A 14,224-nucleotide genomic window follows, 5' to 3' on the forward strand; every position below is an offset into this window, starting at 1 on the left:
GACCAAGCTCAAAATAACTGGCATTTTTTCCAGAAAACCGGAAATGATGCGACCATGCTTGACATAACCACATCGCACATGCACGGTCCTTAAAAATGCCGGGGACCACAAATGTAGACACCGTTACTAACTGCTTCTGCGGGATAGGTGATTACAGTGCATCCGGAAAGTATTCACAGTGCTTCACTTTTTCTACATTTTGTTATGTTACAGCCTTATTCCAAAATGGATTAAATTAATTATTTTCCTCAAAATTCTACAAACAATACCCCATAAGGACAACATGAAAGTAGTTTGTTTGAAATCTTTGCAAATTTAATAAAAATAAAAAAACGAAAAAAATCACATGTACAAACAGTATCCCACAAAAGTGAGTACACCCCTCACATTTTTGTAAATATTTTATTACATCTTTTCATGTGACAACACTGAAGAAATGACAATTTGCTACAATGTAAAGTAGTGAGTGTACAGCTTGTATAACAGTGTAAATTTGCTGTCCCCTCAAAATAACTCAACTCACTGGCAAAAAAAGTGAAGTACGCCGCTAAGTGAAAATGTCCAAATTGAGCCCAAAGTGGCAATATTTTGTGTGGCCACCATTATTTTCCAGCACTGCCTTAACCCTCTTGGGCATGGAGTTCACCAGAGCTTCACAGGTTGCCACTGGAATCCTCTTCCACTCCTCCATGACGACATTACCGAGCTGGTGGATGTTAGAGACCTTGCGCTTCACCTTCCGTTTGAGGATACCCCACATATGCTCAATAGGGTTTAGGTCTGGAGACATGCTTGGCCAGTCCATCACCTTTACCCTCAGCTTCTTTAGCAAGGCAGTGTTTGTCTTGGAGGTGTGTTTCTGGTCATTATCATGTTGAAATACTGCCCTGCGGCCCAGTCTCCGAAGGGAGGGGATCATGCTCTGCTTCAGTATGTCACAGTACATGTTGGAATTCACGGTTCCCTCAATGAACTGTACCTCCCCAGTGCCGGCAGCACTCATACAGCCCCAGACCATGACACTCCCATCACCATGCTTGACTGTAGGAAAGACACACTTGTCTTTGTACTCCTCACCTGGTTGCCGCCACACACGCTTGACACCATCTGAACCAAATAAGTTTATCTTGGTCTCATCAGACCACAGGACATGGTTCCAGTAATCCATATCCTTAGTCTGCTTGTCTTCAGCAAACTGTTTGTGGGCTTTCTTGTGCATAATCTTTAGAAGAGGCTTCCTTCTGGGATGACAGCCATGCAGGCAAAATTGATGCAGTGTGTGGCGTATGGTCTGAGCACTGACAGGCTGACCCCCGCATCCCTTCAACCTCAGCAAAAATGCTGGCAGCACTGATACATCCATTTCCCAAAAACTACCTTTGGATATGACGCTGAGCATATGCACTCAACTTCTTTGGTCGACCATGGCGAGGCCTGTTCTGAGTGGAACCTGTCCTGTTAAACCGCTGTATGGTCTTGGCCACCATGCTGCAGCTCAGTTTCAGGGTCTTGGCAATCTTCTTATAGCCTAGGCCATCTTTATGTAGAGCAACAATTCTTCTTTTCAGATCCTCAGAGAGTTCCATCAGGTTGGATGGAGAGTGTCAGTGCACGGCCATTTTCAGATCTCTTTAGAAATGTTCAATCGGTTTCAAGTCCAGGCTCTGGCTGGGCCACTCAAGAATATTCACAGACCTGTCCCATGGCCACTCCTTTGTTATCTTGGCTGTGTGCTTAGGGTCATTGTCCTGTTGGAAGATGAACATTCGCCCCAGTCTGAGGTCCAGAGCGCTCTGGAGCAGGTTTTCATCAAGGATGTCTCTGTACATTGCTACATTAATCTTTCCCTCAATCCTGACTAGTTTCCCAGTTCTTGCCGCTGAAAAACATCCCCACAGCATGATGCTGCCACCACCATGCTTCGATGTAGTGATGGTATTGGTGATGAGCAATGCGTGGTTTCCTCCAGACATGACGCTTGCCATTCAGGCCAAAGAGTTCAATCTTTGTTTCATCAGACCAGAGAATATTGTTTCTCATGGCCTGAGGTGCCCTTTGGCAAACTCCAGAGGGGCTGTCATGTGCCTTTTACTAGGAGTGGCTTCTGTCTGGCCACTCTACCATACAGGCCTGTTTGGTGGAGTGCTGCAGAGATGGTTGTTCTTCTGGAAGGTTCTCCTCTGTCCACAGAGAAACTCTCCACAGATTTACCATCGGGTTCTTAGTCACCTCCCTGACTGAGGCCCCTTTCACACTGGACTGACACAACAGTCGTACGACTGTGGATCCAACTTTGCCAAGCGACTTGAAGTCCGACATGCATCCGACTTCAATGAATAGGGATCCGACTTTGATCCACAACAATACCAGGCATTGTCTGGTATGAATCTTTAGGGGGAACTCCACGCCAAATTAAAAAAAAAAAAAAAAACAGCATAGGTTCCCCCTCCAAGAGCATACCAGGCCCTTCGGTCTGGTATGGATTTTAAGGGGAACCCCCACGCTGAAAAAACTGAGTGGGGGTTCCCCCTAAAATCCATACCAGACCCTTATCCGAGCACACAGCCGGCAGGTCAGGAAAGGAGGTGGGGACGAGCGAGCGCCCCCCTCCTGAACAGTACCAGGCCGCATGCCATCAACATGGGGGGGTGGGTGCTTTGGGGTGGGGGGGCCCTGCGCCCCCCCACCCCAAAGCACCTTGTCCCCATGTTGATGAGGACAAGTTGTTGTCTGGGTCTGCGGGCGGGGAGCTTATCGTAATCTGGAAGCCCCCTTTAACAAGGGGGCCCCCAGATCCCGGCCCCCCACCCTATGTGAATGAGTATTGGGTACATTGTACCCCTACTCATTCACCTAAAAAAAGAAGTGTCAAAAATAAAACGCAGTACACAGGTATTTAAAGTAATTTATTCAGGCAGTTCCAGCGTCTCTTCCAACTTCTTCTCCCCTCTCTGGCTCTTCTGCTTCTGCCAGTTCTTCACCCCTCTCCTGGTCTTCTCTGCTCTCCGCTGATGTCTTCTAGCCCTCTCCGATTCGTCTTCTGCCTCTGCCGGGTCTTTTCCGCTGTCATCTCCCTATTTTGCCGGGTTTTCTCCTCTGTCTTCTCCCTCTGTTCTTCTTCTGATGTTGACTCCACGCTCTCTCCCACTCTAATGCTGGGTGCACGGTGTGCCACTACTTATATTGACATAGAGCAGGGTTACCGGAGGCCCGCCCCTTATGACGTCACCAACCCATCATGCCCCGGGCGGTAAGGACTCCACCTGGTGACCCTGCCCCATGTCAATATATGTAGTGGCACAACACGCACCCAGCATTAGAGCGGGAGAGAGCGTCGAGTCAACGTTGGAAGAAGAGCAGAGGCAGAAGACAGTGGAGAAGACCCGGCAAAAGAGTGAGAAGAAAGCGTAGAAGACCTGGCAGAGGCAGAAGACAGCGGACAGAGGGAGAAGAATCAGAGAGGGCTAGAAGCCATCAGTGAAGAGCGGAGAAGACCCGGAGAAGGGAGAAGAAATCGGAAGTGACGCCGGAGCTGCCTTAATAAATGACTTTAAAAACCTATGTACTGTGTTTTATTTTTGACACTTTTTTTTTAGGTGAATGTGTAGGGGTACAATTCACCCGATACTCATTCACATAGGGTGGGGGACTAGGATCTGGGGGCCTCCTTGTTAAGCTCCCTGCCCGCAGACCCCGACAACCAATGGCCAGGGTTGTCGGGAAGAGACCCTTGTTCTCATTAACATGAGGACAAAGTGCTTTAGGGTGGGGGGGCGCAGGGCCCCCCCTGCCCAAAAGCACCCCCCCCCCATGTTGAGGGCATGCAGCCTGGTACACTTCAGGAAGGGGGGTGTGCTCGCTCGTCTCCTTTTCCCTTTCCTGACCTGCCGGGCTGTGTGCTCTGATAAGGGTCTGGTATGCTCTTGGAGGGGGAACCCATGCCATTTTTTTTTAATTTGGTGTGGAGTTCCCCTTCAAGATCATCAGAGCACAAGTTGCATGCCAAAGTCGGATCGGTTAAGACGGCGATACGACTTTAATCCGACTTGTGTGATATTCAATGGGCTGAAGTAGGATCAAAGTCGGACCAAAGTAGTGCAGGGACTACTTTGAAGTCGGCACTACTTTAAGTCGTACTAATATGAATGGTTGTCATTGGAAATCATGGGGAACGACTTGTCATGCGACTTTGCAGTCCCAAGTCACGGGGCAAGTCGTACAAGTGTGAAAGGGGCCTAAGGCCTTTCTCCCCCCATCACTCAGTTTGGCCGGGCAACCCGCTCAAAAAAGAGTTCTGGTGGTTCCAAACTTCTTCCATCTACGGATGATGGAGGCCACTGTGCTCACTGGGACCTTCAATGCTGCAGAAATTTTTCTGTACCCTTCCCCAGATCTGTGCCTTGATACAATCCTGTCTTGAGATCTACAGATAATTCCTGACTTGATTTGTGCTCTGACATGCACTGTTAACTGTGGGACCTTATATAGACAGGTGTGTGCCTTTCCAAATCAGGTCCAATTAACTGAATTTATCACAGGTGGACTCCAATCAAGTTGTAGAAACATCTCAAGGATGATCAGTGGAAACTGGATGCACCTGAGCTCAATTTTGAGTGTCATGGCAAAGGCTGTGAATACTTATGTACATGGGATTTTTTTCATTTTTTATTTTTTATAAATGTGTAAAGATTTCAAACAAACTTATTTCACATTGTCATTATGGGGTGTTGTTTGCAGAATTTTGAGGAAAATAATGAAATTAATCCATTTTGGAATAAGGCTGTAACATAAAATGTGGAGAAAGTGAAGTGATGTAAAAACATTCCGGATGCACTGTATGTCCCGTACAACATAAAAAGCTCCTGCTGGTTAAGTTGGCTAGGTGCTGGAGGTAGCAGTAAACCTAAGATACCCGCATACTCGCTGTGATTGGTGACTTTAAGTTTGAAGGATAGAGAAACATAAGTAGTTACTTGCTCTCTTTTCTCTTTTTAAATGGTGGGGAGGGCTGGATTAATACCTTAGATGCCCCTTTTTTTAATGAACTGGGTGGTTTTGAAAACTAGACTCCATACCAGGGCCCCTATCAAGGTACTGAGGCTTTAATACATTACATGGCTTTAAACTGCAGTTTTCCTTTTGCCCCCCCCCCCCCCCACCTTTTTCTTTTATGAACTGGATGGTTTTAAAAACAAGATTATGCTGTTAAGACTTAAAGCGGAGCTCCAGGTTCCTTCAGAAAAAATTATAAGCCCAGCAGCTACACTATTGTCACACTATTGTGCTCCTTCACCATTTGCTCCGAGATCACTCACCAGAAACAATGGCTGGTTAGGTTATAAACCAGCAAAAGCGTTCTGTGCAAAACAATCCAGCTGACGAAATCCTCTGCTGTTGCTTCCGACTCCTCTCTCAAATATGACTCAAATTTGAGAGAGGAGTCAGAAGCAACAGCAGAGGATTTTGCACAGAACGCTTTTGCTGGTTTATAACCTGACCAGCCATTGTGTGTGGTGAGTGATCTCGGAACAAATGGTGAAGGAGCACATCGGGTGTTAGTTCACGTGGATAGAATATTCATTTTTGATCACCCTTTGGATTGTTTTATGTGATTTTTTTTCAATGGACTTTTTTTGATTATATATGCGTTGAATGTTGTAGCACTTTATAGATGCATTTCAGATACTTATCCTTGTACTGAACACTTTTTTCAGCACAGATTATTTGCACTTTTTAAGATTTGCACTTTATTTATTGTTTTACTGTTATTTTTGCACTCAAGTGTACCCTCTTAGATTTGCACCTCATTGATTGTCGTATTGTTAATTAATAATTTTAGCACTTAGGTGTTTCACTTTTAGACACATTGACTATGTAATTAGCACATTGTTTATATACTGCACAGTTTATATACCAGTTTTTATTATCTGGTTTAGCAGTTGGTTCTATAGGTTAGGTTGAGACAGTATAAGATTGCCCTGTTCCTCTTTTCTTTATTATAATATCTTTTCTCTGGCATCTGTAGTAAAGGAAACAGGGATTGAAGCCTTACGGCTTCACAGCCTGTTTCTTACTGCGCATGCACGAGTCGCGCTGCGCATTCTGAATGGTCCTGCGGGGCAGCAGGTGGAGGCGTAAATGTCGTAGATCGTCGATCGGCGATCTTACCCGTAAGTGGGACCAGGTACCTGCTCCCCCCCAAAAAGTGTCAAATGTGGCAGTGGAGGGTGCAAACAAGCAGAGCTTCCCTATTTGGGTGGAGCTCCACTTTAATACCTGGGTACTGAGGCTCTAATACACTCATAGGTGTGCGCAGCTTATTGCATTAGGGTGTGCACCCCAAAGCTCAAACACACATCTCTCTGCAGCCTCAGAATGAATGAGCCACTTCTGAGTGGCTTCCTGTTCATTCACAAACTCGCTCATCCATGTCTTTATGGACCTTTCTTTGTGCACTGGTCCAAATCATTTGGTGGAGGGGGGATTATGCTGTGGGGATATTTTTCAGGGGTTGGGCTTGGTCCCTTAGTTCCAGTGAAGGGAACTCTCTGGGTGTCAGCATACCAAGACATTTTTGACAGTTTCATGCTCCCAACTTTGTGGGAACAATTTGGGGATGGCTCCTTTCTGTTCCAACATGACTGCGCACCAGTGCACAAAGCAAGGTCCATAAAGACATGGATTAGCGAGTATGGGGTGGGGGAACTTGACTGGCCTGCACAGAGTCCTGACCTAAACCCGATAGAACACCTTTGGGATGAATTAGAACGGAGACTGCAAGCCAGGCCTTCTCATCCAAAATTAGTGCCTGACCTCACAAATGCTCTTCTGGAAGAATGGTCAAACATTCCCATAGACACACTCCTAAACCTTGTGGACGGCCTTCCCAGAAGAGTTGAAGCTGTTATAGCTGCAAAGGGTGGGCCAACTCAATATTGAACCCTACAGACTAAACCCTCGTACACACGGTACGATTGTTGGCCAACCGAGCATCTGATTTTTGCCAAAACGGCATGTGCCTGGATCTTGTCTTGCATAATAACGGTACACAATTGTCGTGCCACAAGCACGAACGTAGTGACATACTACGAGGAATTTCCGCTCTTGAGCGCCACCCTTTGGGCCCCTTCTGCTAATTTCGTGTTTGGTGAGCATTGATTCCGAGCATGTGTGTTTGTACATTCGACTTTTGTGTGACAGATTTGTGTACTAACCATATGAAAATCAGACATGGAGCCGTTGTCCGCCAAAAATTTACTAGCCTGTCATCCAACATTTGTTGGCCAAAAGTTGGACAACAATTGTCAAAAGGAGCGTACTAACGGTAAGATTTTAGGACAACAGCCTTTCAACAGACAATCCCCTGATAACAATCGTACCGTGTGCATGAGGCTTAAGACTGGGATGCCATTAAAGTTCATGTGCGTGTAAAGGTAGGCGTCCTGATACTTTTGGCAATATAGTGTATGTGTAATATGTGCAAAGGGATGTTGGCAACAACACCCTCAGTAGCTATTTAATAGCTTGACAGTTCTAAGTACACTAGTAACTGTAAGCCCCTGTTCACACCTGAACGAGATGTGGTAAACCTGCTTTCTGTGTTCACAACGCATTCAAAATGCACTGCAGTTGCGATCTGCAGTAGGTGTCAATGTTAACTTAATGATACCCCAAATGCAGGTCGCAAATACAGTGCGTTTGCCTGCACCGGATCGCATAGTACACAAGTACCATGCGATCCGATTGCAGTGAGTTTCCAAAAGTAGTGCATGCACTACTTTTAGTGCAGTGCGATTTGAGCCCATTTAAAATGAATGGGCTCAAATCGCACCACACTGAACAGCATTTAAATCGCACAGGAACGTGCTGTCCATTTCTCTGCAATTTCTAGTGTGCCTTCTCACACTTGTTGTGGAGTACGATGCCCTCCACTTTTGAAACACATTTCAGAGGGCATTTGACAGGCGGTGAGGAGGCATTATAACGCCTTCTTACCACCTAATTTAACCCTATAATGCTGCACATGGTTGTTGCACTGCCTCATTATACTCAATGGGTGAGTTTGACAGTTGGTACCACCAGTAAAAATCTGCAGTATGTGTACAGCCCCGTCTGGCTGTACTAGGACAAATCAGGTGGGTGGCCAGGGAAAGAGTGGTATCACCTATTTGAAAGAGTGCTAACAGTTAATCATGGCATGCCTTGAATGTACCTTTTTTGGGAAACTTAAATCTGTTGGTTTAGTTCTGCTTTAAGTACATTTGAGGTGCATCAAAACAAAGGTGTGCAAGAGTCTTACAGTTTGCTTTCTATTAAAATCAGCTTAATTGGAAAAAGCCTGTGTCCTGTCAGCATGCTGTAAAGTTGGACCTTTGCTCTCCGTAGGGAAGCAGTGATCTCTATGCAGAGGTAAACCACACTCCCCTACTGAGTCAGAGCCAAAGCTCTCCAATCAGCAGGGAGCATGAGCTTTGGTAATTACAGAGCTATGTGTTTGATTCAGTAGTGGGTTTATTGGGTATCTGCAGAGATATAGCTGCTTCCATACAAATGTCCTTCTCTACAGCAAGGGTGGGGCTTCTCTACGCTGGCTGTAGCTGCTTTCTAAAGCAAATGAACTGTAAGACACCAAACAACTTTTGTTATGATGCTCCTGGATTGTACTTAGTTGATTCAAATGGAAGGGTCAATCTGGCTTTTATGTAAGGCTTACTAGATCTACTTCCTGTGGGCATCAGTGAATTAACAGGTCTTTCAGCACTGCTACCAGGGCCGGAACTCAATTCTGCTCCTCTCACCTCAGATGGCAGACACAGACAGGGTGGGATGGGCATGTGACACGGAAAGGCACAATGACATTGTAATTTCCACCTGAGCCTCGATAAGTCTCCTCTTCATGTCGATGGGTTCTTGGGTGTGATCCTTCCTGATTTCCTCCTCCACCAGCATCAACCTGTTGGGGGAGAACAGAAAAATGGCCGCTGAAAGCATCAAACCCATACAGACAGAGAGTATGGAACCTTTCCCTATGTGTAATGTCACAATGGATAATACCTGAACCCTGGCACAAAGATATCTGAAATAGAATATTACAATGCACCAATCAGACCCCAGCTGACATTTTTCTAGTTTAGGTCCGGAATGGAATGGAAGTATTTAATTGGTTGTTATGAGCAGCGAGGGCAATTTTTTTTATTACCCTTGATGCACTACAAACTAGTGAAAAGAGTGTCAATTATTACACATACATGATGCAACCTGTTTTATGTGCTTAATTCTTTCCTTTTTAGGCCCCTTTCACACTGGGGTGGTGGGGGCGTCGGCGGTAAAACGGCGCTATTTAAAATGTGAAAAAAACATGAGCTTCTATATAAGCCCTCACTGACCTTTGTAGCTGCAGACACTATGGAGCTATTCATCCTCAAATTTACAGCAGAAGCATTGAAGCCATTCTCTCAGCAGCTCAGCTCTCCTCTTCCAGTAGTGATTTAGCAGCTCAGCTACCCCTGCTGCTTTTTTGGGAGTTACTCAGCAGTTCAGCTCCCTATGCACCCCCTCCTTGCAGTGACTCAGCAGCAGTTAGCTTTCCCAGCTCCCCTCTCCCGGTAGTAACTCAGCAGATCAGCCCATCCTGCTCCTCACCCCAGCAACAACTCAGCAGCTCAGGTCACTCTGCCACTCCCTCCCAGTAGTGACTCTACAAGCTCAGCTTCCCCCTCCCAGCAATGACTTTGATTGCATATGCTCTGCTACTCTGTATTTGGTTGGAGTTGCCCTTTAAAAACAATATGCAAAGAGTATTGATAAGCACTCACATCAACCAAGGCAGCACTTTGCAGTGTACTACTATCAGACTATTAAGCTCATTCCTAATTGGCCATGGTGGGTCACAGCATTTCATTGTACAGTATATATACCATGAGTCTTATTCAATAAGGCAATGCAAACAGCAGTGATGATGTGGGGATGTCCCAAATTAGAGGGGCCCAAATTTGAAGATTCGCGTACACAAAGTTCAATGAGATTGCCAAATAAAAGGTCTGAGAATCCAAAAGTTAATAATGTTGACATTTGTTCAGAGAGACAACACAGATGTCACGGTCCAGGGTCAGGCTTGGAGACCAGTAGCTATAGCAGGGGAGAAACTCCCACCAACCAGCAGGATAGGTATACTAGCAGGTCACCCTGGCGGACGACGTGGGTTCACCCAAGGCATGGGGTCTAAGTACTAACAGGTGTTCACCAGAACGCCTGATGGTGAAGATGGGTTTTACTGCATGTTAGTACCAGGTCATGGTCCTCAGGATCGCCCCACCAGGAGGCAAGTAAGCCAGGGTCCAGTAGCAAATACAGCAGGGAAAATTATTATTTGATCCCCTGCAGATTTTGTAAGTTTGCCCACTTACAAAGAAATGAAGGGTCTATCATTTTTATCACAGGTGTATTTTAAATGATAGAGACAGAATGTCAACCAAAAATCTAGAAAAAACACATGATACAAAAATTATAAATTGAGTTGTAGTTCAGTGAGTGAAATAAGTATTTGATCCCCAAGCAAAATAATGACTTAGTACTTGGCGGAGAAACTCTTGTTTGCAAGCACAGAGATAAGACATTTCTTGTAGTTGGTTACCAGATGCACAGATCTCAAGAGGGATTTTGGTCCACTCTTCTTTACAGATCTTCTTTAAATCCTTAAGGTTTCTTGGCAACTTGAAGTTTCAGTTCCCTCCATATATTTTCTATAGGAATAAGGTCTGGAGACTGGCTAGGTCACTACATGTCCTTAATGTGCTTATTCTTGAGCCACTCCTTTATTGCCTTGGCGGTCATTATCATACTGGAAGACCCATCTACAGTGTTCTGGCTGAGGGAAGAAGGTTCTCATCCAAGATTTTACAATACATGGCCCTGTCCATTGGCACCTCAATGCAGCCCAGTGGGTCTTTACCTTTAGCAGAGAAACAGCCCCAAAGCATAATGTTTCCACCTCTGTGCTTGACTGTAGGGATGGTGTGCTTAAGGTCATAGTCAGCATTTTCCTTCCTCCAAACATGGCCAGTCGACACGGCCAGAGCTCAATTTTTGTCTCATCTGACCACAGCACTTTCTCCCAATCCTTCTCTGAATCATTTAGATGTTCATTGGCAAACTTCAGACGGGCCTGTACATGTCTTCTTGAGGAGGGGGACCTTGCAGGCACTAAAGGATATCAATCCATGGTGGCGTATGGTGTTACCAATGGTTTGTTTGGTGACTGTGGTCCCAACTGCCTTGAGATCATTCACAAGTTCTGGGCTGATCTCTCACTTTTCTCATGATCATCCTTAGCCCATGAAGCGAAATCTTGCATGAAGCTCCAGACCGAGGGCAATTGATGATCATTTTGTATTTCTTCCATTTGCGAATAATCGCTCCAACAGTTGTCTCCTTCTCAAGCCCATTCCAGCCTTGTGTAGGTCTACAATCTTGCCCCAGATATCCTTTGACAGCTCTTTGGTCTTGCCCATAATGGTGAGGTTTGAATGGAAGAAAGAGATTCTGTGGACAGGTGTCTTTTATACACATAACGAGTTGTCATTAGGAACACCTTCTTACACCGACAGGACTAATGTGTGTACCACATGAGCACCTACTAAAGCCAGTCTGTGGGAGCCGGAATTATTGTTGGTTGGTAGGGGATCAAATACTTATTTTACTCACTGAACTGCAACTCAGTTTATAACATTTGTATCATGTGTTTCTTTTTTTGGATTTTTGGTTGATATTCTGTCACTCTGATGCTATGATATACAGTACAAAGACAGATCTATACAGATTACAGCCTTATCATTCCATTTTATCAGGTTTTTCTTAGGCAATAAAAACATATTTTCAGATTAAATGTTTTTCCTAGAGTGATGTTGAGAAGGCTTTGCAGCAAATGGGCATCTGTAATAATCTGAATTTGTATTCCTGAACTGTGCAATCCTGCAGCCTAAAGCCCAAGCCCATCATCTCTATTTCCTCCCTGACCCCCTGGAGGCTACTCATTTATTTGAATAATTGCCTAGCGTCATTTAATAGAAAAGACGAAGAACATCTTGGGGTGAAAAGGAGTTACAGTGGGGAGCAGCATTTTATTGGAGGAATATTGCACCTAGAGCCAGGGGCGTGTCTACTGCAAGGCAAATAAGGCATTTGCATGGGGTGGCATTTTTCAGAGGGGGCGGGGTCTGTACTGGGATGATGCCTGCAACTGCAGGTCCCAGGTCTCTCCATATAGAGTACCTGTCACTACCTAGTGATTCCACAAGGATGTGTACATTCCTTGTGACAGCAATAAAAGTGATTTAAAAAAAAAAAATGAAAACAACAGTGTAAAAATAAAAAATAAATAAAAAATGACTAATTAAAAAAATCTTTTTAAAGTGGCCTCATCTTCCCATGCTTGCACGAAAAGGTAAACACGCAAGCGTCCCACACATGTGAGGTATCACCATGAACGTCAGATCATGGGCAGTAATTCAAGCATCCTCTGTAAATCTAAAGTAGTAACCTGCAAAGGCTTTTAAAGCGTTGCCTATGGATAGTAAAATTTACGTCGAAGGGGCAAACACAAGGCCAACTGGCCGAATCCAGCCCACCAGGTCATTTCATGTAGCCCTTGCACCTCTCCTGCAACTGCGGCACCCTCTTCTTTTCTGCCCACACCTTGTACAGCAGTCGGAAGCAGAGAGGAGAACAGAACTCCTCCGCCAGATCCTGTGCTTCTCTGTGCAGCCGCCTAGAGGCTTGTCTCTGCTCCCCCGTCTCAGCTGTTGACAACAGAGAAGAAGACAGAACTCCTCCTACATATCCTGCTCCTTTCAGTGCAGCCACAGCACCCCCTCGTCTTAATCTCCCCTTGTCTCACCATTCAGCAGGCTCCGCCAGCCAACTCTAGCCCTCCTCTGGTCCTCCCCCAGACCCTGCATTTTCTGCTTCCGAGCTCCGCCCCCAGCTTTTTTCCAGGAGCAGCACAAGGTAAGGGGATTGCACTGTGATGTAAGGGAAGGTGAGAGACTCTTGACGTCTGATGTAAGGGGGATGGGGTGCTCTGGACATCTAATCTTACAGATACAACCGGCCCTTTGAGGGCAACCACAATGCTGATAGAAATTGAGTTTAACACTCCTGGTCCAGAGAGTTAGCCCAGAGTTGAGCTTTATCCTTCCTGGGTTTATTTTTGTATTTACTTAATTTACTTCTTTATTTACTTTTTTCATTTGCTTTATTTTATTTTACTTGTTTATTTACTTGATTTTTTTAAATTATTTAAATTATTTCTCGGTCAGAGCAGTATCAGGCTGTAGGGCTTAATTGACCACTTGCCGACTGCGCACTGTAGATTTACTGCTACAATGCAGGCACAGAATCTGCACAGAATCACGTATACTGTATATATGTGAGGCTGCATTTTTGGGTAGGGGGCGCGCGCACACCTGGCTGTGCTGTGATTCGTCACAGCACATGCCAATCACTGGGTCCCGGCCGGTTCACTGAACACAGCTCTGTGAATGTAAACAAGATAGAGCTGTGTTTAGTGACACAGGGATCTAGTTTTTGTTTCATTCCCTGCTAAGCAGGGAACAAAAACAACTAGATCCCCAGTAAAAGCAGCACACAGTACACACATACACACTTGTTAGGTACACATTAAACCCCTTGATTACACCAGATGTTAACCCCTTCCTGCCCAATGTCATTAGTACTGTGACAGTGCATATTATTAGCACTGATCACTGTAATAACATCACTAGTGGTGTCAGTGGCAGTTAGTTAGTCCCCCCCCCCCCAGCGTCAGTTAGTGTCAGATTGTCCGCTGCAGTCCTGTTATAAGTGACTGATCGCCACCATTACTAGTAAATAAAAAATAAATGAATACAAATTCCAGTATATACAGTATCCCAAAGTTTGTGGATGGTATAACTTTCACACAAACCAATTAATATACACTTATTGGGATTTTTGTTACCAAAGACATGTAGCAGAATACATTTTGGCCAAAATTTTTTAAGAGATTTTATTTTTATTTATTTTTTTATTTGATATGTTTTATAGCAGAAAGTAAAAAGCATTGTTTTTTTTTTTTTTTTTTTTTTCAAAATGATCGGTCTTTTTTTGTTTATGTAATAAAAAATAGAAAAAATAACCGTAGAGGTGATTAAATATCACCAAAAGAAAGCTCTATTTGTGGGAAAAA

The 14,224-nt window shown here is 44.8% G+C and overlaps 1 protein-coding gene across 13 annotated transcripts in view; it reads right to left on the reverse strand.

Annotated features, from left to right (window-relative positions):
• SYNGAP1 (synaptic Ras GTPase activating protein 1) overlaps positions 1–14,224 on the reverse strand; it is a 487,176-nt gene that overhangs the window by 23,224 nt on the left and 449,728 nt on the right. For all 13 annotated transcript variants that reach the window (XM_073598175.1, XM_073598174.1, XM_073598187.1 and 10 more), the window contains one exon: positions 8,872–8,953. In XM_073598175.1, the coding sequence (XP_073454276.1) occupies positions 8,872–8,953 (82 nt within the window). The remainder of the gene's footprint in view (positions 1–8,871; positions 8,954–14,224) is intronic.

Source organism: Aquarana catesbeiana, linkage group LG09 (assembly GCF_042186555.1).
Source record: "Aquarana catesbeiana isolate 2022-GZ linkage group LG09, ASM4218655v1, whole genome shotgun sequence".
Classification (NCBI taxonomy): Eukaryota; Metazoa; Chordata; class Amphibia; order Anura; family Ranidae; genus Aquarana; species Aquarana catesbeiana.